We start from the raw sequence: 22,084 nt of genomic DNA, 5'->3' as shown, positions 1-22,084 counted from the left end.
AAAAGCTTGCTTTAATGTTTCTCTTGTTACACTGCAGACACCACGGTCCACTCACAGCACTTTTAGAAAAGTCACCAGTACAACGCACTGTTTTTCAACCATGTGATTTTGAATGTTAGTGGGCTTTAACCTGAGTCTTACACTGTAAATATGTACAGTCATATTAATGGGCACACCTCGAGACCTGACATTCTGCATACCAAGTCTGTGATTATGCTGGCATCAAGTGTCAAAGGTACACAATTAGTGTGGATGTGTTTTTGAGCCACTGACCACAAATAAATTACGTGAATTTAAAAAAAAAAAAACTAAAAAAAAACTTTGGTCTTTATCTTACCCATTGACATGCGATTCAACACAAAACTTCAAAATAGTCCAATTTCCATAGGGCGCCAACCAATAACTACACACAAACTGGCCACCGATGGCAAAATGATTAATTTACACTACTTCAATATTATAATTGAGTGGTCAGCGGAATAACAAGTAGCACACATCTGCTTTGTCAACATTATTTAGTCATTCTACCGCCTGCCAAACATTCCAATAAATTCCAGTTTGAAGAGAAAAATAGATCTTAAAATACATTAAACATCAATTACACAAATTATTAAAAACTGGCACGGTGTTATCATTTAGTAGTGTTTCGTAAAAGTGTCCTGTAAAGTAGATTAGTTTGGTGTGTAACAATCTGTTGAACCACTGTTTTTTTTTGTTTTGTTTTTGTTTAACACCAAAATATAAAAAAAAATAATAATAATTTCACAAGGTAAAATATTCACAGGTTACAACAGTCAAGTGAACTGAAGTAATGTTTTACATTTACACATGAAATCCTGTCCACATAAACACACGCAAGTATGTACAGTGAGGGCGTGATGCTTGTCTTGCTGATGCGCGACGTCAAGTGCACATCGAGTCGCACGGGAACGACGACTGTACCCAATAAGAGAAAGTACATACCATTGGGCTACTCCCAGTGACACACAGTGTCACACACATTAGGCATTATGTTTTTTTTCCCCTTTATTTAAATAAAACTAGTTTCATAATATACATTTGATATTTAGTTTACATTCAAGGTAGAGATACAATTTGTATCAACAAGCAAAAGTCAATTCTAGACATTTGTGGCTTGGTTGTTTGCGGCACTTACTAAGAGGGAGGGCGTGTGGGAAAAGGGAATCAGGGCGAAGTTGAGGATGTCATTTTCAACGAGTCGTTCAAAAGGACTGAATTGCACTGTGACAAAATCCGCATGTTAGAATATTTCACTTCCTTTTCGCTCATGAGTGTAAGACATGCAGTTTGTGGACAGTTAAAAATTGTTTGCCACTGATTAGGGAAGTTATCTTTCAGTGGGAACTTGTGCTGATATTTGACTGTTGGTTTATTCGGAAGGTGCGATGGCACAGTTAGAATTCATAAAATGACTAATCATCTCATGTTAATATACTGATTTGATATCCATTTTGTGTAGAGAAAATTTCCTCAAATAGTGGCCTCTGCTGGACAAGAAAGTGTACCCCAATTAATTGCGGCGTGCATTTGAATAAATACATGCCAAACCTCATATAGATGTCTCTTTCTTGGAAAAAGAAATAAAACAAACACACACACACAGTTTTTGTTGTGTAGGGCGGTTAGCCTCGTAGAAGATTCATACCAGAGGCAGCGGGACAACGGGACTGGCGGCGAGGAACGAGCCAGTAGAGATGGCCGCGAACATGCGTGTGGAAAGATTTTAACATTTGAGATTGATAGCACGGTCCCTTGCAAAATATGCAAGTCTACCGTCAAATACCATACAAGCACAAGTGAAATAGTAACAGTGAATTTGTTTTTCCCTACGCAATGGAACACAAGATGACACCAGCCGGATCGTTGGAGAAAAAAACATGCACAGGGATTCCGCTAATTAAAAGAACTACATTCAGCATTATGGTGAGCTGTATTTTTACTTTTTTATTTTATTTATTTTTTTATAGCCAGTCTGCTGAAATGTACTCTGTACTGTGCTGCAAAAATATCAATGAGGTCATCCATTAATCAACTTCGATTCGACTTTCATCACATTAGCGTCGACTACAACAAATCTAGTCGCTCGCCCCTAGTGTCGTCACGCATTTTATAGTACCAGAAATTCATTACATCAGTTGTTGACTGATAAAACGCATACGATCCATTAATGCAAATAAAAGGGCTCTCCTCAACACAGACACCTGGTACTCTCTGAAAAATGCGTCCCGGGCTACTAGATGAGGAAATATGCTAATTTAGTTGAAACTGCATCAGGTGCCACAGATCTGACCTCGCTGAATACAACACAATAATTCTGCTTCCATTTGAGTTGAGCTGTGTTGCGACTTGAGATCGATTATGTCGTCTGAAGGTCATCAGTGCAATGAACTCAGCGTTTTTACAGTCTCTGAAACACTGATGATAGTTTTTTTTTTTTTTTTTTTTTTTACATTTTCTTGTTATCAGTGACATTATAATGAAAGCGCGAGGTGGGGAGGAGTGGTGGGTGTGGCACGCAAACGTTGAGCCAAATGCCAGGAACAACCGTGACAGCAGCCTTGCAATCTAATTGTTTCATATGAAGAAACATTTAGGCAGTTTGTTTTCACCTTCTCATGAACAGACAGCTGGCCTCAAAGTGGCCTTGTCCTTTTTCATGAAAAAAAAAAACAACAACAACAAAAAAAAAAAGTCAGCAAAGCCCCCAAAAAATAATTTGGGCTATACACATTAATTTTTTCCTTTTTAGAGGTTTATACACACTCGTTTTGGCTAACATTGGCGAGAAATCTATATCGTTAAAGAATTACCATTGAGAAAAAGAATCAAGCTCACATAAATTCCCTATAAAGGAGTAATAGCACTTGAAAATCCGCGTGAGACTTGGGCATCTTGTACTTGAGTTTGAGATGTCAGTTGCAGCTTTTGATGCGCCGTCAGGTGATCGATCATACAGATTCAATTCAAGCGGTATTTCCCTTTCAACGCATTCAGAGCGTCACCTTGCAGTCGGGCTGGCTTTAGATGAGGAGAGTGGCACCTTCAAGTTTAAAAGCCCCAATTCTCATACAATTTGACGACAATCCTCATTTCAAAAATGAGCCCCGAAGTTCAAACTATACTACCCAACCGCTGTACGCGCGATATCAATCTGACGAGGCCCACACTCGCGGCGTAACGATTGCGATTAGCTTTGGATGCTAACATCGGCGCATGTAAAGCCGCCCAAAAGGCCCAATGTTCAACAACTCAAGGTGCATCATAATTTGGAAATACATTCAAATACAAAGTCTTACAATGCAGTTTTCACACTTCAACTGTATTTACATGTACAAGTTTTCACAAAATATATCGTTATTAGAAGAGAATAGCTTTTTGCCAAGTAACCGCTGCTTTTGGCCAGTGAAGTGAAAACGTGAAAGCGCCCTGAGAGCAATTTGCTGCAAGGCACAGCCAAACTCTATTTGAGCCATCCACTCTCACAATAAAAGCCAAGCATCATACTAAACATGCTTTCCTGCATTCACCTCTTTTTTTGTTTTTTCTTTTTCTTTACAATTATTCAACCTCTTCTTTTTATCAACTGTGCAGGCCCAATACTCATCGATCGGCTTTTTAATCAAGCCATCTAAATATAACAAAAAAGCTGTGTGCAAACTCTGACGGGAAACATTATTTTTCATCTCCTCTACATTTAAACAGTAGGGCAATTGTCTGTTTCCAATAATCTATTTACTGTAAATGAACTGCGATCATCCAAATTGCAGTTTCAGCGTTCGGTCAATGTTCACTGTACATGCATTAGCAACTGCTTTGCAGCTTTTTAACAATGCATTTGCACCGACTGACTAAAGAGAAAATTGTAAGTGGGCTTGGAAATCCCTCAAGAATTGTCTTCAAGCCAACGGCCACCGGGAATCAAAGCCGGCCCACCGTGGCCCACCGTCTTGCGTGTGTCTCAGCCTCACGTCAGTCCATTTAAGTGCGTGTAAAAGTAGTCTTTGATACAAAATAAGCAACAAACAGCTCCACTGACAACCTGAAAGAGTTCAGAGGAGCCTTTTTTTTTTTTTTTTTTTTTTTTTTTAAAGATTATCATATACTGTATGTCGTCTGGGAATAAATAAATAATATGTATAGTACAAGTGGTATTGTGATGACATTGTATTTGGGATGGCACACAGGTAGGTTTTTGAACACCCAAATTTGAGAGTACTCCTTAAATTTATACGAGAAGAAATATAGCTAATTAAAAAAAAAAAATAAAAAAAAAAACTTGGAACGCTATGTCTAAAAGCCTAAAATACATAGGAAGCGCTACATATTGTATACATTATATAATACTATTTTCACAACAAATCTGACAAATATATACATGATGAAACTGTTGGAAATGAGAAATAATTCCAATTTATGTGAAGCAAAATGTAACGTGACGTCAGAATAATGACCGTTTTTTGGCATTATTTAGCAGCTTATAAATGACTGAAATAATGGCTTTTGTGTGATTTCTATGTACATAGATATAGACGTGTGCACCTGTCTACAAGACGAATCTCTTTTTGGCTTGATTTGTGCACTGTCGAATTCTACCAAAATAGTAGCTTTGTGAGACTTGAGAAAATAGATCTCTTTCAATACTGAGATAGTGCTTTACGTTTGAAAGTAGGAGGCTTCAATGACAAAGACATTCATTGAAGAAGACTAAAGCGTGAGGTCATTCAGATATAAGGCCATTAAATATCATAGTTCATGCTTGGAGGTATGTGTATACCTCCCTCTTACTCATCTTAGAAAGAAATGCACAAACGGAACAAAAGTCACCAGTTATTTACAGCTGAGGCAAAGCTCAAGAAAGTTATTGATAGTTGCACGGCACCACAAAGGTTTGTAATGCCTTTCACAGCACATCAACATGATCCAAACAGGAACGTCTTGTAAAGCTATTTGGTTAAAACCATTCATATCGTTCGTTAAAAGAATCCGAGCGGGACGTTGCTGGGCCACATTTCTGTTTAGGTCAAAATGACTTGTTAACCAAGTGGCCTGACACGTTGCAATAGCAGCTGGAAACATTCCTTCTATTGGACATTTCCATATGCAATTTCAAATGATGAAAGGAAACTCGGCTCCTCGTCAGGTATGATAGATGCGTTGTGGAAACGCGTACATTAAAGTTGTTTCCCTTTAGGAAGGCGCCACAAATGTGGAGCCTTTTATGTGAAACATCTTACAAGCGGACTTAAGAAAGGGCAGACAAACTCGATCTATGCTGTTGCCTTAATGTCGTCATGTTGATGTGACCGGGGATATTTAAAAAAAAAAAAAAAAAAAAACTCCTGAGGGCAAATGTTGCACATTTGGCAACATTTATCAAGTGCCTGTCTTTGCAATCAAAATCTCTCTACGACATAAATTTCCACCGTAATCACCGGAGGAAAAAAGAAAGAAAAGAAAAGGGGAGCCCTCAGTGACAAGACCTCAAATTTGTGACTATGACAGCTGCCAGTTGTTGGGGGTCTGTCAAATGAGGATGCTTCTCCATCACCGAATGGACCACATATGCAGGAAAAATGTTGCAAAGGTTCCGATATGTTTGATATTGGTGTTCTGGGATGACGTACCGTTCTTGGTGTTCGGCCGCAGGCGGGCTCTCCCACGGCGAGTTCCAAATCTGCTCCATTTTGTCGGGCATGCTGCGAACCATGACCCGCTCGCAGCACGGCATCAGGCTGCCGCTCAGCGGGTACGAGTGGTACCCGTAAGACTCGTTGCCGCACGGCAGAGGGTCCCAGCTGGCGTGCTGCTCACGGCACAGCGGCGGTCGCCTCTGCCTCATCGGGTTGCTGTCGTACAGCCTGGAATCGGAGATGCTGTCCATGCGGGTCATGCCTAGGGAGCGCGTCGGCTGCGAGGACAACGGCGGCAGGACGCTCTGGGCGACCGGGTAGTCTCCGGGGCAGCTGGACCTGGCCCCCGCCGCGACGTGCTGGATGTGCGGGGCCAGATGAGGCGCGGGCTGCTTCCGCGGACCCTGCTTGGGCTCCTCCGGCCCGTAACTCTGCACCCGAGTGAGCGCCTCGTGCCGGAAGCCGTGGGAGAAAGTCTGCATTCTCCCTGTCGCGGGAGACGCCTGCTGCTGGCCCTTCATGCTCTCCTCGAGGCTCCCGTCCACGGAGCTCGGGTACGGGTCGCCGTAGGAGGAGAACGAGTCGCTGTTGGAGTGGCTCAGGCAGGACTCGGCGCAGTGGCTGCGACTTCTCTGGCACGCGACGTGCTCATGCTCCATGCTACAGAAACTGTCCACGTTGTGCATACTGCTCATGCTCATGTTTGAAAAATCACTGTGCAGCGAATAATAGCCGTGGTCGCTGACCGAGTCGTACTTTGGGAACTGCTCGCTATACGTGACAGAAGCGCCGTGACTATTGGTGACCAAAATGGGAGGGTACTGCACACTGGACATGTGCTCCAGCGAACTATGCGAGAACTGCAAGCAACCGGGCACCGGGCTGCTCGCGGATCGCGTGTTCAAGGCGCCAGCTGCGTGGCTCTTGGCCGGCTGCATGGTGGGCACGCTGAGAGCAGTCACAAGGGAAGGCACGGAATTCGTCTCGGACTTCCTCCCGACGGACAGACTTTCCGGAGACTCGCAGGCCACTGAGCGGATACTCGGGTCGGACTGGCGTTTGGGCGCCACGCGTTTGACTTCAGAGTTGCCGTCCCTGTTGGCAACAGCCGGACCAGTGCCGCATTTGGCTAAGGCCCCCTCGCTCATCGTCTTCACCGCGGACAGTTTGGCGAAGGCCCGCAGTTCATCGGCCACGGACCGCAGCGGTTGGTTGACGCGCTCCGGATGGTAGTATTTGCACTTGTGTCCATATGTGCACTTTTTGCCTTGTGAAAGAAAGAAAGAAAGAAAGAAGTCAAGTCAACTTCATGACAACCAAATGTGCCTGACTCACCGTAGGGGCATGGTTGTTTTTTATGCTCTGGGACAACAGGACGCTTGCGAAGGAAATTTTCCAAGCTTGGACCATGTCTTCCCAGTGGATCATCAGGTGGCATAAATCTAAAGACGTGAAAACATTTCAATAATAAACGGGACCGCCACGATGCCAGTAGTGTCATTTTACACTCATTTGCCAATTTCAACACACACAGTGAAGGCTGTACGCTTCGAATAGCACCATTTGAAGCTGTAATTTATGGTGGTGTGTACGAGTTCATATTGACTGTTTTCGATTTTCTCCCGGCACGCCGGTTTCCTCCCGCATCCCAAAAACATGCATTCATTAAAGACTCTAAATTGCCCGTAGGTGTGAATGTGAGTGCGGATGGTCGTTTGTTTGTATGTGCCCTGCGATTGGCTGGCAACCGGTTCAGGGTGACAGCTGGGATAGGCTCCAGCGCGCCCGCGACCCTAGTGAGGAGAAGCGGCTCAGAAAATGGATGGACGGATGGATTTAGAAGATTTAGTGTTGACAGAAAGTGTATCCATAGTTCCAAGTCCTTACTTGTCATTGACGAATGAATACATGAGGAGACGTTCCTCGATGAACTTCTTCCACTCTGGTTTTTCATTTTGCAAGTCTCTGTAGTTGTCATTTGACACAATAATTCCATCAGAATCATAAGCCAGCTTCACTATGAAGCGATCATCATAGCACACCACCCTTCTGCCTTGGACCCTCCGAGATGGGGTGAAAACCAGGATCTTCTCTTTTTCTAGCTTGCGTAATATTTCTTGATCTGTGAAGAAAACACGTTTTGAGCTGGCTATGGATGCGTTGAAACATTGTTTGGGCACCCATAAAAATTAGGGTCGACCGATATGGATTTTTTTTTTGCGGCCCATGCCTATTCTGATATTTGGCACAATAACCGATTCATTTAAAAATCTATATTTCATGAATAAAATATCACTTAACGCTTATAATAAAGATATGAGTTAGAGGCAGAACATTTGACGATTATGCAATACTGTTTTTCTTCGGCTTTGCAAAAATCGGCTGATTTTGTTGCTTGTTTGTTTGAAGGTCATCTCATGTTGTGATGTGTCAAAAAAAGGCTAATATTTGCCAATTTGCAAAGGGTTAACATCGGCCGATAAATCGGTCGGGCCCTAATAAAAATACCAGAATATTCTCTTCACAGTTGCTAAGACTGCTGACAACTGTCCCACATTAGATATTGGGCAACGTTTAGCAACTAATATTAACGTTTATTGCCTCATATTGTTACACCGCTTATTAAGGCCGAAAATTGCTTTGCTACCTGTAATGAGGGCATCGGGCCTTGACTGCTCCTTTCTCCATGCTGGGACAAACACAGTAACGTCTTTGTGGCCCTTTTCTCGGAACCATTCGACAGCAAGTTGGATACCGCGGCAAGAGAAAACCTCTTTGTTTCCATGGCTGGAAAAAAAAAATAATAATAATAATTATACCCCCAAGAAAGTAGTTTTACACCTCGTGCTGTTCTAAACACATTTGAACTGATTAAAAAACATCTTTAAACCACATTGAAAACATATTTGAACACAACACAAAAATGCAAGCATAAAATATAATATTGTACATATTGTAGTGTCTGTGTTGGAGGCATTATTTATTGTTTTACATTTCAATGCCAGTGTTCAATATTCTCTAGAACTAAGTCAATTGTTCTTAAAAAGGTTGTACTTGAATGATTATGTTCTAAGTGGCATAAAAACCAACGACACTATCATTCAATCGGGATAGTTTTGGGGAAAATACTGTACACTTTAACCTATGAACTCATTCACCACTGTGGAAGTTTATGATCAGTCAACTGGAATTCAACCGTTTGCTGCCACCGACGTGTAGGCGCTATACTTGCAAGTAAGTTTTCTCGCCCAGCTTCTATGTGAAATCCAATGATTAACAGATCCCGATAGGATTCAAAGACAGTGAAAATGCTCGAAAGCGGCTGGAAATGGGAGCAATTCTGCTTTGAAAACAGCTGGCAGTGAATGTTCCAAAGTTTCAGCTTACTGAATGGTCGACTGTGTCTGCTGCTTTTGGTAACTTGCTGGCACCTTACCTCATTGCCACGTTTGATCCATCGATGACAATAGGCCGGAGGTTATCAAAAGGGTCCACGGATTCTTCTTCCATAGACACCTCAGGACTAACGGTCTCTTTAAGACAGGGGCTAAGCGATAGCAACGTGGCTGCGGGGCTGCAAGGTTGACTTTCAGGCTCCACTTTGTTTCCCAGCCTCACAAGCTCGGCAAGAACGTCATTAATGAGAGCAGCGGCCCCCAGTTTATTCAGCACCATCTCCACCTGCTCTCCGGAGTAGCCCAGCTTCAAGGCAAAGTCCATTTTTGTCTGGTACGCCCTCTCACTGGCCGCTTTGATCGCCGGCCCCGCGCTGGTCTCATCCTCGCGGGAATCTCGCACCGTGCTGCTCTGGGAAAAACTGGGCTGGTCGAGGCACGGGGAACGACACAGTTGGCGGTGGGGCTTGCTCACCGCCAGGGGCTCCCACTTATCGTAGCTGCCGTCGTTCACCCGAGCCTTCTGGCGCCGCCGCTCCTCGGCGTCGCTTTCCGAGCCGCTGCCGTCCTCGGGCTCATCGGTGGCATGCCGGTCCCCGCACGAGTTAATGTTCTTCTCCCTGCATGGGTGCTTTTCCATTTTGAGCCTCCCCGATGCAAAACATACTGTCACGTTTGCCTCGACACGTGGGATTTACGCCCCATGCTTCTTCCTCACCTCACCTGCAACCAGGGACTCTTATTCATTGATGGACTTTCGAAACCCCCTTGAGCAGCACTGAAGGATTGCACTCTTCCCTATGTGGACTAGTTCAACCTGAAAGCGAGAAAACAAAATGGAATGTTGGTAAAACAGTGGGACCTCCGAATGTTAACACGCAAAAACCGTGCATTTACAAATATGCCTCAAAAGTTGTAGACAAACTTGGAACTGTCACCATGTGTGACGTCGGCGTATCGTGTGAGCCTTCAGCAGATCTCGCAAGACCTCTGCCTCTTGCTTTTTTGTTTTTTTTATCCTTAAAGAATGACAAGCCTTAGCAAAGGCTGCTAAAAGAATGTGAGAATAGAAGAAAATACAGTAATCAAGCCCTACCACAAATTGCGCAGAAACTAGCGATAGACCGATATGGGGTTTTTCAGGGCCGATACCGATTATTAGTAGCCGAGGAGAACGATAAACGATATTTGGAGCTGTTGTTCATTTTCTGTGAACGGAAAAATACTGGCATCAGAATTTTGAATACTACAAACTCCAACACTTCATTTCAATGCCTTTTTGCAACGTGAGTTTTTTTTTTTTTTTTCTTCCTTTTTTTTAAATCTTAGACATCTTTGTTTAAAAATTCTAACAAAAGGTGCAGGGAGCTCCCAGGCTCAGCAGCATGTCTTTGTAAAATTAAACGTCTGTATTACGTGTTGTCTGTCCCACACCGCCGATGACTTTTTTTTTTTTTTTATAAATAACTTCATTGGCCGTCAGATATTTAGAGTTACTACGTCAAAAGACACGCGACAAGGCTAAAAATAAAGTAGCTTTTGGATTCAGATATACTGTGCACGCGGCGACGCGGAGTAAATGTCTTTTGCGGAGCCGATCAATGACGTCATTGATCGGATCGGCGAATTATGACATTAAAGCCCATCGGCATAAAATGCTAAATATCGGCCGATAAGGATCAGCCCGATAAAATCGGTGTAAAGTCTACTGAATATGTATCTTCAGTTATTTCGTACTGGGAAAATGATTGACAAATCAATGAGAGAATGGAGGTCAAACATCACGCCAGAACGGATTGTCTTGGGCCTTTAAGGTTCTACTGAACTGTGAAAAGTAGGTTGGGTCGTTCAAATGTTTGCAACTTTAGCCTAATAATCAATCCTGTAATAAAACCTAGCCGATGCTTCTTCACAGTGTGGATTTCATATGCATTCACGACAGTGTTGCATCGATAAACATGTTTCCCCTTGCCGTTGGTATGCAGCGAGAATATTACCAGTGGAGCAAATGACGAAAATATGAATATTCACAACGCGACGACACCATTCTGCATCCGATCTATTTGAAAGGCACGCAAAGCCTTTGTAATGCCATGTCGACGATTCCTTTCACTTTAGAATCCAAGTTATGTGTCGTGAACATGAACATAACACAGTTTGGATTTAGACATATGCAATACAACAACAAAATCAGCCGAGCACCGTCATGATCCGCCCGCACGTCGAGAAGGTAGAAAAAGAGAAGCATAATACCGACCACACAACATCTATCTGACTTTCCTCTTCCTGCAGTCTATTGCTTTTTAAATAATAGCCAAAAAGCAGGCACGGTCTGTTAATGTACTGCAGAACAGCCCTCGCCTTGAAGCACAAAAGCAACAGCGAAGGCAGACACGCATGAGTGCATAGAACCTGAGACAGTGTGGGCTGATCAGTGCATCAGTGCGCCGCCAGCCCTCTCAAAGCGTGAACATTGCTCGGCAACTCATCTGTTCTGGTCAATAAGTGCAAGTCTTACACTACAAAAGAGCTTTTGTTACACACGAAAATCTCAACCGTCTTAGTAACGAGCCGGTTTGGGTGGCGAGCAGACACAATGCTGCCAGATTCCAGGCGCAGCCCATGATGTGTGTTGCCTAGCAACACAGCCATGTCATCAGCTAACTCCTTTTTTACAAGTCACGACTAAAGCAAACACAGCTCATCATCTCTCGTCTTCAGGCAGCCAGTAAATGCACAACGCAGGCTCCGCTCGCTGCAACTCTTGAGGCAGCACGTTGCTTGATTAAAAAAAAAAACGGACTTCACAGTCGTTTGTCTCAGCCGACCATTTCAGTAGAACATCATCGAAAATGGGGTGAAATGTTTCAGAACATGGCAGGGACATTTTGGGCAGAACTTTGCCTTTCCTTGAAGGTGGCATCAAAACAACATATTTCAGCTTACTTAAATGTCACTTGTAAATACACGTCTACTGAGTGTAGCGCATTCTCATAAAAGCCGGGGAGTGGCCCATTTATTTGAAGGACCCGAAAATCATTCATTGATGATTTCCTATATGAACATGTTACAATAATATCACAAAGCCAAATAAGTAACTGTAATGCGACCAGTGCATATATTGCGTTGCTGCTCCACTTCCCAAACATATTTTCATGTATCGTAAACTTTGTCCGACCATCGTCTTTTAAGGCGACACGGATGCACGGTAACCGAAGCGCTGCAATCCAATCGTTTCCCTTTCTGATTGGCAGGTTTCTATTTGACTAGCCAGGAGAGCGTCTGCAAACGCGAACGTAGTCATGTTTCGTGGCGGCGACCGGAGAGGTCCTTGAGGCCATCCTGGACATTGTGACCGACCCCGGCCACGATGTAGGAGAGCTATTTCGTAGCGCTGTTGGAATAAGCAGTGACTATAGACGGTAGTGCCCTCAAAGTATCCCACAATGCATCTTGAAAAGTAGTCAACAACTGACGGTTGCTAGAAAAGCACAGGGACGGCGGACGAGGGCAGCCGTCACACAAACGTTAATAAAGTTCTTTGTCGAATACACTCATCTTAAAACAACGCGATGTTAGAATTTCAATCGTTTTCAAATATTTCATCAGCTGATGTTAATATCTGTCGTAGCGATGTGTTCTAGAATAATACAAAGAAGATATCCATTCCTCCAGCATGTAGTGTGACGAGAGCGAATCATTAAGTACGCAGCCCTTATGTATTGTCAATTTGGGCGATTTATTGATCGCTGTGCTAGTTTGACATCATGAAATTCAGGTAGAAAAGTGGAAGACTCGTTCGACGTTTGGCCGCAATTCAACAATGTGAAACTATATGGTGCGTGTCGAATATTTGGAAACACGACGCTGAAAACTGCAACCCCAGTAATGAGCATAATCCTAAACGAATGATCTCTGGCAGTGTCGATTCAAACTTACCACGTTATCACGCGATCACAGTCGGCTCGCCTCAACTTTACAATTATAAATTATGAATCATTTGTGTTTCAAATTCAATCGCATTTCACGGCGCAATGATGGACGTGTGTTGCTTTGGATAGCGCAACATCCGAAGTTGTTGCTCATGGCGGAACTTGATCAACGAGTCATCGAAAGAGTCGCGGTTTGGACTTGAAATGGGAACTTGGGCGACGTTGATAGCGCTCATTTACAAACGCGTTACGATGAAATGCACGTCAACGGCAACGTTGGCTCATGTCGTCACGTCGTCATGTCGGGCGGCTGGTAAGAAGACGGCACATGCATGATGTCTGTCGCTCGCTCGCTCGATTATGCCAGCGCTGTCACGAACACGGGACGTCGGGACGCCGGGATGCGCATCCGAGTCCGTTTAGGCCCGGTTAGCACAGGCTAGCTAGCGCGGTGAGCCGAGCGAGCGATTTAGCGACCTTAATGGCCACGAAGGAAAAACGTCGTTTGCGCGGAAAGCGGGCAGATTGGCGAAGGACACCTCGAAACATGGCAACTTCGACGCGGCCTTACGAACCTCTTTAGCTCTTAGCTGGCGCGCGCGTGCTAACCCTTTCCGCGTAACTTGAGCTCAAGTTCCGTGAAAAGGGCGAAGTTGCGGAGATACAGCGGGGCTCGTCCCGGTCCCGGTCCCGGTCCTGGCGGAAGAGCGCACGTGCCGCAGTCGCCGTCTCACCGCGTTGCGCTCATCCACGCGAGCGGGCGAGGATGTTCGGCCGCCATCGGCGCTGCTGCGCTGTCGCAGTTTTTGCTCAGTGAAGACAGCTCGGCGCACGCCTTCCTCAGGAAACATCCCCGACGCGCACTGGGCGCCGGCGCAAATCACTTGACTGCTCTGCGATTGGGATGCACGCGGAGTCTTTGCTTTGCTTTGCTTGGCTTGGCTGCCACTAAATGGCGTGCGCTGTCACATCCATGTCATGCAGTGTTTCCCAAGCTTGATGGAGATGAGGCAAATCTCACGGCACACCACCAAACACGGACACTAATGCCGGGGCGCCATTTCAGTCAGTTGAGGAGCTTCTTTTAGATAAAAGTAGTCTTTTGCCATCAGGAGGCAATTCGAATACAGTACAAACCATTGAGAGGGCCATTCGTTAATCCCGGAGTTTGAATTTGCGAACATCGATGAGTCCAAATTGAAAGTTAATGAATAATTGCCCATGTGAACAGGTCAGGCCAGGGGTCTGCAACCTGCGGCTCCACCGCCACACGTGGCTCTTTCATCCTTCTGCTGTGGCTCTCTGTAACTGTGGAAAATAAATGACTATTGCATTTCAATTCTTCCATTTTAGTTGGTTCCTTTCTCAAATGTCATTTCAAATTTGAAGCTCATGCTCCTGTAACATTCAAATACATTTAATGCCACGTGCCACGTGAACTGTATTAAAAACAAATCGTTGTGAGTGAAAACGGTAACATCTACAAACAAAAATCACAACCAGGGAATTTTGCAAATATATTTTACATTAAGTGAAATGCTCCTTTTTAATCCAAGTTGACAGCTGACTGCACGCTCCACATGAAATGAATTACTTCGACATACTTCTTTGACACCGATATCTGTACTATTTTCCCATTTGGGCCAGCACGTGACATTTTAGGGTGTTTCAAAAAGAGCTCAACATTTATATAGGTATAGGTTTCACAGGAAAAAATGTGAACATGTAATCGTCAAACGGGTAGGGGTTCGCTAGAATTACTGAAATAACGATGATCTCGTCACAAAGCCGATATACTCAAAGGAAGCCGTGATTTATTTCGTGGTATAATAAACGGGTTCATCCTACCTTCCGCCATCTAGTGGACAGGCTTTTAATTGTTCCGACTGTCACTATATGACCCCAGCAAAGATAAAGTAGATGAACAAAGATAAGTTTGTCAAAATAATTTTCGGACCATCTAAGTGAAATCCTGTGGCACACCCAATGATCTCTCACGGCACACTAAGTAATCACGGATTCATCTAATGCTCAGAATCCAAATGTCGGTTTATTGATCAATTTCTTGTCAAAGGGCTTTCAAATGTTGTTTATTCTCGTACATTTGAATCTTTCGGAGCACTTTTGTTAGGTTGTCTTTCTTTCAGTGGAGTTCAGGCTTTCATGTGGAGTTCATTCTCTAGGGGGAGTTATGTAAAATGGCTCTCCTTTAGTCAGTTCAGAGTGGACTAAAAAAAGATCGGGATATACCTGGAATGAAGAATCAAAACGCAAATACAGGGAGGCGGAGTCTTTTTTGTTTACTTTAAGGCAGTGTTCACGTTGACAAAACAGCTTCTCCAAAACGAGAGATAAAACGGAAGAAATATTGACAAGTTCTGACGGCCTTTTTCAGTACAGTCCTACAAGTACAAACAGCTGACAATATAAATACAAAACATTTGCTCATGACACTCAAAAAACTAAGTCATCCAATCAATAAAATGTAATTCACATGTGAATATGAGGCAGGGATTTCTATTCACGCCACATTCCTTCTATTGCAATAATGTGCATGCATAAATTGTGTCCGTTTTCTGCTTTTGCAGTGTTGCACTGGCGTGCTATACAAATAAGCCATCTTTATTCTGCAACACAACTATCGACAGTAATGGTAGCTGACTGTGACTCCATCTTAGCATTTTCAATACCACCATCAAAACTATCAAGAAAGAGACTTGTTTTTTTGTGTACTGCAAACCAAACCAAATGACTAAATTCTTGCGACGAGTGTAATAGTCACAAAAGTGTTGTCTTGAAATACCTCTTGACCTTGAAATGAGGTGAACTAAGAAAACGGCTACAAACACATTTCAAAAAAGCTGCGCTGTGGTACAGAAGAAAAAAAAAAGATGATGATATCAAAGTACGATATTTAAGAGGCAACTGGTGGCATACGCAAAGCAGGCTGAAGAGGAGCCTTCAGATAAAGCACAGTCGCGTAGATGAAACCTGGAAACATGAGATTGAGTAAAACAAGTACTTGGTGTTGACAAGATGAGAGCATTCCTTCCTGCAATGAAACCATTAACTGTGCAAATACCAATTGGCGCGCTCTATTCAGCAAGACTGTTGAGACTCCAATTTCAGTTTCATTTCCAATGAATTGTTTCTTCAAGTAAACCATAATCATGACAAAAACCACAATCTATGGCACATTACTGTCCTGCAGGCCCACTGTATTACTGAGAGCCTTTCATTTTCACGGTCGTTTTGGGGAGTTTGTTGCCGGTTGCAGGTCATCCGTATGCGCGCCTGCCCTTAGAGGACTTCCAGAATGAGAGATTCTTTCCCTACTCACCGTCTGTCTGCTTTGACTAAACTGGATGTACGACTGCAAATCTGCAGCGGCTCTGCTAAACGCGTCCTCGCCGGCACCGTACGATGCATCTAGTCCTGAATAAACAAATGTGCTACGAGGTAAACAAGAATCTGAGTGCAAGGGAAGGTGGCACGGCCTGTTGTACCGCTGCGCATCCTGTGACGTGACATCACCAGGCATTGGCGCGTCAGAGCAAAGGTGGGCTTCACTGTCTGGTAACCGCCAACCGAATGAATCGGAAAGCGTTTGATGTTTCTGGACTGTATCAGTTAGGTCCTCGTCGCTCAGAGGAAGGCTTAAAGCCATTTCTGACCGACTTTGCCACGGTAAGGCCATAGCGCTACCGCCATCGCTAACCTCTGACGCAGACATGAGTACATTCTTCTTATAATATGCCAAGGGTTCCCTCTCGGGGTCTCCTTCAGCTCGAAGACCGGAAGGGGTAGCGGCTCTGCTCTCTCTGTATGCAACGGGCATCTTCAACTGAAGGCTTTCCGTGTCCAGAGACCTACTCCTCCTGTCTAGGGACAAGGGATTGGACACGGACTGGCTAAGTCTTGTAAGGCCAAGGTGCCGTGGGAGACTAGCGATGGCCCACGTGTTACTGATCAGACTCTGCTCATACAGGTCCAACATTTGATAGTCACATTCAGCGAACGCATCTTTTTGGAGGTAGCTGTCTTCAAATTCCTGAAAGGGTGACGAGATGTCCTCCTCCAGTTCCATGTGAATCTGCTCATCATATTCCCCCTCATTATGCATGTCCACAACATCAAACGTGACGATGGTGGGTAAGGCCTCCATATTTGGAGTGAAGGCAGCGTTCGTCTCCAAGACATCCACGCTTAGGTTGTGCAAGTTGCTCATCATCTGAGCGCTTTTCTCGTAGTTTACAAGCGCTTGGGAGAAACACACGGTGTGACCTTCATCCAAACAACTGTTACAATCTGGAGACTGGGAATTGACATTTCGGAACGGCAATGTAGCAGTCTTGTTTTCCTCGGGAGTTGGCTCTTTGGGATCACATAACGTACTCACTAATGACAAGTCGCTGTGCCTCTTATCACTGTCATCGTTTATCGTAATTGAGGAAGCAAGTGCATTTCCCGTTCCATCAAATTCATCTGCCTCAAAATTCTTGCTAAGTGACGTCTGTGGTTTTGAATTCAAATTACAGTTGTTCCAGTCAATTTCTTGCAGAGCTACTGTATTTCGTGTCAACTTGAAGGACTTACATGTGCTTTGCGCCTCAATAAGGTCCTGCACTTTATACTGGTCAGCACTTTGTAATCGATTCACCTCCGAGAAGGCAGAATCGGTCACATCCATTTGCTCACTCTGTTTCGAACTTGACAGTCTGAGTTTGCTTTCATTATGTGGACTGACGAGACTCTCATCAGTAGCAAACAGCTCATAGAGGGCATCACCGCTGTAACTGTCCCTGGGTAATCTGTTTGTCTGTCTCAGTCGGTCTGTTTTGTCCTGTCCTTCATCTGGACCTGGGGTAATTGAATCATAGTAGCCCTCATCACTATTCGGAACTGATTCTTGATGCTCACTTTGAGGTGTCAACACATCAGCTGAAGTGCTCATGGTGCTGGCTTGATGTGCGCTGTTACCGTCCACAAAGTCCATATTGTGTGAAGTCATCATGCTGGCAGTCGGATTCACGTGGTCTTGGTTGCAAGGACAGTGAAGTTCTTCAGATGCATTATTTTCCCAGAAATCATGGAGATACTGCTCGTCCAAGTCTTCGGGGGAGGCCATTTCTTCACCACCGCCCTGGTAAGTTAGAAAGCAGGAGGCCCGCTTTCCTCCATTTCTACTCCTTTCTCCGGAAACTGTAGTCTCTGAGATGCTGTCATCCTCTTGATCTGCAATTATGTCCCCACAACCAGTGAGCGAATCGAAGCTCTTCAGTGAGGCCACCTCGCCGTAAATCAGGTTCAGTTGATCAGACGAGCCCGCAGGTGTTTCAGACTTCAGTGCCGGATCAGGTATCATCTCAAGTAACAGACAAGGCTCACTATGTCCTCTGCCACTCTCCTTGTATTCACTGGAAACCACCGCCATCAAATGAATCCCATCGATTTGATCAACACATAACTCATCATCAACCTCAGTCCTTGGACTTTGCTTTTCCAAACTCTTCTCTAAAGTTACCACTTCAGCGTCATTACATTCAGGTGCCGGTGAACTATCACACACACGATTTGGAGAATCAGGCACGTCGGGTTCAGATTCCAGGCACTCTGTGACATACTGGTCAGGGTTGTCCTGGACAGGAGGCACCTCTTTATGGCAGTGAGGAGAGGACATTGCAATCATTTCGGTTTTATCCGAACCATCATTTCGATGGTTTTTATGATGTTTAAAACCATTAAAAAAGCTTTTCAAACCCCGTTTCTGTCTCGTGAGAGACTGGGATTTCTGTTCATTGGGGAGACTGCATTCAATATCATGAAGGTTGTCAGTGCAGTCACTCTGGTTGGTGTACTCAAAATCTCCAGTGGAGGTGGATCCACCTCTCAGGCTGTCTTCATGACTTATTTGGCTTAGCCCATCATGAGTTTTGCTTTTGTAGATTCCCTTCTTGGAAGACCACTTGCTCTGGTTTTTACTTCTCCCTCCAAAAAAGCTTGGTAAGAGACACATGCTTTTGCGAACTCCAAAGAATGTAAGCGCAGTCCTAAATTTTCCAGATTTCGGAGTTTTCACAACAGAAGTTGTTTTATCTGGACGATGCTCCTCTGTAATGTCAGGAGAGCCACATCTAGAATGGGATCCCGAAATGATCCCCAAGTCCCCGGTTTCACTTGGGAGCTTGTCACCGTCGCGAGAAGCCATTGCTATCTTGCTTATAAAAGCATGGCTTTATCTGAGGTCGCTTCACTGAATGCCGTGTGGTTCGCTGTTGTCGCTTCTTCATTCATCCACCGGGAGCCCTGCATTGAAAGGAATTGAAAATGTCAAGGTAACAAGGTTTTCTACTCGGAAACACGAACGCTGTGGTGTTACAATTTTACAATTACTCTCGAGTGACATTTCGCTAATGATGCGCCATTAGCAAGTTTGTACTATTTTCTACAAAAAAGACAAGCTAATGGACAGCATCTGCTTTGTCTTCCCACTGAATGTTGGCTTTTTTGGATAATAATCTATAATAAGTAGGGCATTTTAAAGAACCTCAGGATTTGATTTAGTTTACGATTCAATTTGATAGAGATTCTTTAGGTTGTGATTCGGATCGATTCAATATTGATTTAAATGCTTTGTTGCCGATTCAGTTAAAGGTCCCCTTCCATCGGAAGCCCTTTTTTTTCTACCGTTTTATGCATAACATAGGTTAAAACGAGTCTGTGACATTGTTTGTTGTTTGTCTATGCGGTTTGTCGATTTGAACGCAAAAGGCAATAAACGGCATCAGTCTTGCAAAACCGGTGGGATTTGAAATCGCTGACATGATGTAGTTTTGTCACTCTAAATATTCAAGTACCTGCCCACTTCATGGTTGGTACCCACCCACTCAACTCAGCTGAACAGCAACACGGCATTTACGGGTTTTAAGCAATTGAGTCCCATGCGCTGCCGAGCCATACAAATAGTCTATAAAGTATACATATGTTGTGTTTTACAACAATACTGAAACTATTTTCACAATTTATAACGTAACAGTGAATGCAATAGTAAGCTTGCATTGGTTGTCGCCAGCGATGATCGCCACGGCAGATTCAGTTCAAATGAATGGTGAGCGGATGATGAGCATAACCTCAAAACATTCCACGCTTTTCATTTTCACCCGCGTCCTCTTTCAGATCACGTTCCCTATTAGTGAGCCAACAATCCAACACTTCGTGAATTGTTCTTCGCAATGACAGTAACGATGGACAGGTATCCGCAACAAGTCACTCCAGCTGGTGTGACTTGTTGCGTTAGCTGTGGCTGGACGGCCGCGCGCCAACGACCCGCTGAAGAGGACCGAGGTGGCAGGAGCATATCGATGTGAATGCGCATTCGGTGTGTATAAATTAGTGGGAAATGACCAACTAGAATAGCATGAAAAAGGACATTTTGGGCATTTCCAACCCAGATTATCTTGCAAACCCGATAAAAGAACAAAAAGATTTAAAAAAAATACTTGCAAAGCTGCGTATAACAATTCCTAATGTTATTATCCAAAAAGTACCACACTGAATAAAAAAAATCAGAAACCCCGATTTAGGAACGGAAAAACAAAAACATCCCATTTTATAACGCAATAAGCCTTAACGATGTAGCTGAATTCACATTAGACAGAGGCGTGGCTAAAATATGCAGAAACCTATTTATGAAGAGGTTATATGCAAAGATGTGCTGACTTAAGTCAAACTATGCACTCGACTCTATATTGATGTTTATGTAATGACAAACTACTGTACATAAAATCTGGATCGTTAGCAAATGGAAAAATACACAGTAAACAAACTTACCAGCTGCAGCCATGACCCCAACGCAAAGTCTGTGGCATCGCTAACGTGATTTTGAATTGCTCGCTCCGAGCGTTTTCGCCGCGGCTTCGACCACAAACGCGTTGATTTGTTTTGCGCTAACGCTCCCTTTAGCTAGCAGCTGGTGCTAACAGGCTAACGTCCGTCACCAGCAGCGTGTAAATTCCACAGTTAGTGGCCGCACACGAGCTCGCGTCGGTGACGACAATCCGCGCTATATAATAATAATAATAATAATAATATACTGTGGAAATAAGCAGAGGTGTTGTTGCTGTGATTAATCAGGCGACTGCGTGCCGACTTCACTTGAGACTACAGTACACAGAGAGCCTGTCGGCGCATGTTAGTGACGCAACACGTGTAAAAACTGTTATGCTTGAGGCAGGCTTAGTGTAATAAAAACAAAATAAAAACAAAGAGGCAGGGCAGTGTTTTTGGTTTGTTTGTTTGTTTTTTTAGTCAGGTCACTGGCTCTGTTTTGTGGAAGTGAAGAATATTATAGAAAATGTATTTTTCCAAAATAGCGTTTGAAAACCCATGTACGCTATATCATATTTTTTTTATCATAAATATGCGTACATGTTCAAAGTTCATTTCACACAAAACTGCATGTAGAAAAACAAATAAAGTAAAATTTGTCATCGCTTGGCACCATCTGAAGAGCTTGGGCGAGGCTGTTTAAATGCAACGGTGGCAAAAGTATTACAGTTCTTTGTACTTAGAAGAAGTAGGCTTACGGATAGACTCGGGGAAAACTAGAAGTACTTATTCAACTCCTTTACTCCAGCAGAAGTAAAACAAAACAAAAAAAAGTACTGACTGGGAAATGTCATTAGGTAGAACAATTCAAAGTAAAAATGATTTTTTTCAAGATCTCCATCAGTTTTTTTTTTTTCTTTTAACATTGCCGTCATCTTGACTAAGCGGTATAGAAAATGATTGTCTGGATGAATGGAATGTTTATGAGCAGAACGCACATCTGTCTCACAGTGGAGAGGTCTCAGCTCAGGCCTTCCTTTGTGGAGCCTTCAAGTTCTCCTCATGTTCGCACGGTTTTCTCTGGGCTCTCCAGCTTCGGGTACCGCGACGTGTTTCTTGAACACTCTAAAGTTATCCATACAGTACATGTAAACGTGAGACTGTGCCCTGCGACCGATCCGGGGCGTAACCCGCCTCTCGCCCAAAGTCGGCCGGCAGAGGCTTCAGCTCACCTGCGACTTGAATTCGGACAAATGTTGTAGAAGATGGAAGGACGGAT

At 43.9% G+C, this 22,084-nt stretch overlaps 2 protein-coding genes across 2 annotated transcripts; both read right to left on the bottom strand.

Moving 5' to 3' along the window:
- Positions 1-1,849: 1,849 nt before the first annotated feature.
- On the bottom strand, positions 1,850-14,146 carry zc3h12b (zinc finger CCCH-type containing 12B). The gene is made up of 7 exons (XM_061752385.1): positions 13,554-14,146; positions 9,770-9,863; positions 9,088-9,693; positions 8,299-8,438; positions 7,539-7,773; positions 6,987-7,093; positions 1,850-6,918 (listed from the first exon to the last, which is right to left on the bottom strand). Exons 3-7 carry the CDS (start codon positions 9,684-9,686, stop codon positions 5,489-5,491), a joined length of 2,511 nt encoding a protein of 836 aa, XP_061608369.1. The 5' UTR covers positions 9,687-9,693; positions 9,770-9,863; positions 13,554-14,146; the 3' UTR covers positions 1,850-5,488.
- Positions 14,147-15,261: 1,115 nt separating this feature from the next.
- Positions 15,262-21,264, bottom strand: LOC133467478 (APC membrane recruitment protein 1-like). Its single transcript, XM_061752384.1, has 2 exons — positions 20,809-21,264; positions 15,262-19,284 (listed from the first exon to the last, which is right to left on the bottom strand). The coding sequence occupies exon 2, from the start codon at positions 19,184-19,186 to the stop codon at positions 16,220-16,222; it is 2,967 nt and encodes a 988-aa protein (XP_061608368.1). The 5' UTR covers positions 19,187-19,284; positions 20,809-21,264; the 3' UTR covers positions 15,262-16,219.
- Positions 21,265-22,084: the final 820 nt, after the last annotated feature.

Source organism: Phyllopteryx taeniolatus, chromosome 17 (assembly GCF_024500385.1).
Source record: "Phyllopteryx taeniolatus isolate TA_2022b chromosome 17, UOR_Ptae_1.2, whole genome shotgun sequence".
In the NCBI taxonomy this organism is placed as follows: Eukaryota; Metazoa; Chordata; class Actinopteri; order Syngnathiformes; family Syngnathidae; genus Phyllopteryx; species Phyllopteryx taeniolatus.
This window is presented reverse-complemented; position numbering and strand designations above follow the sequence as displayed.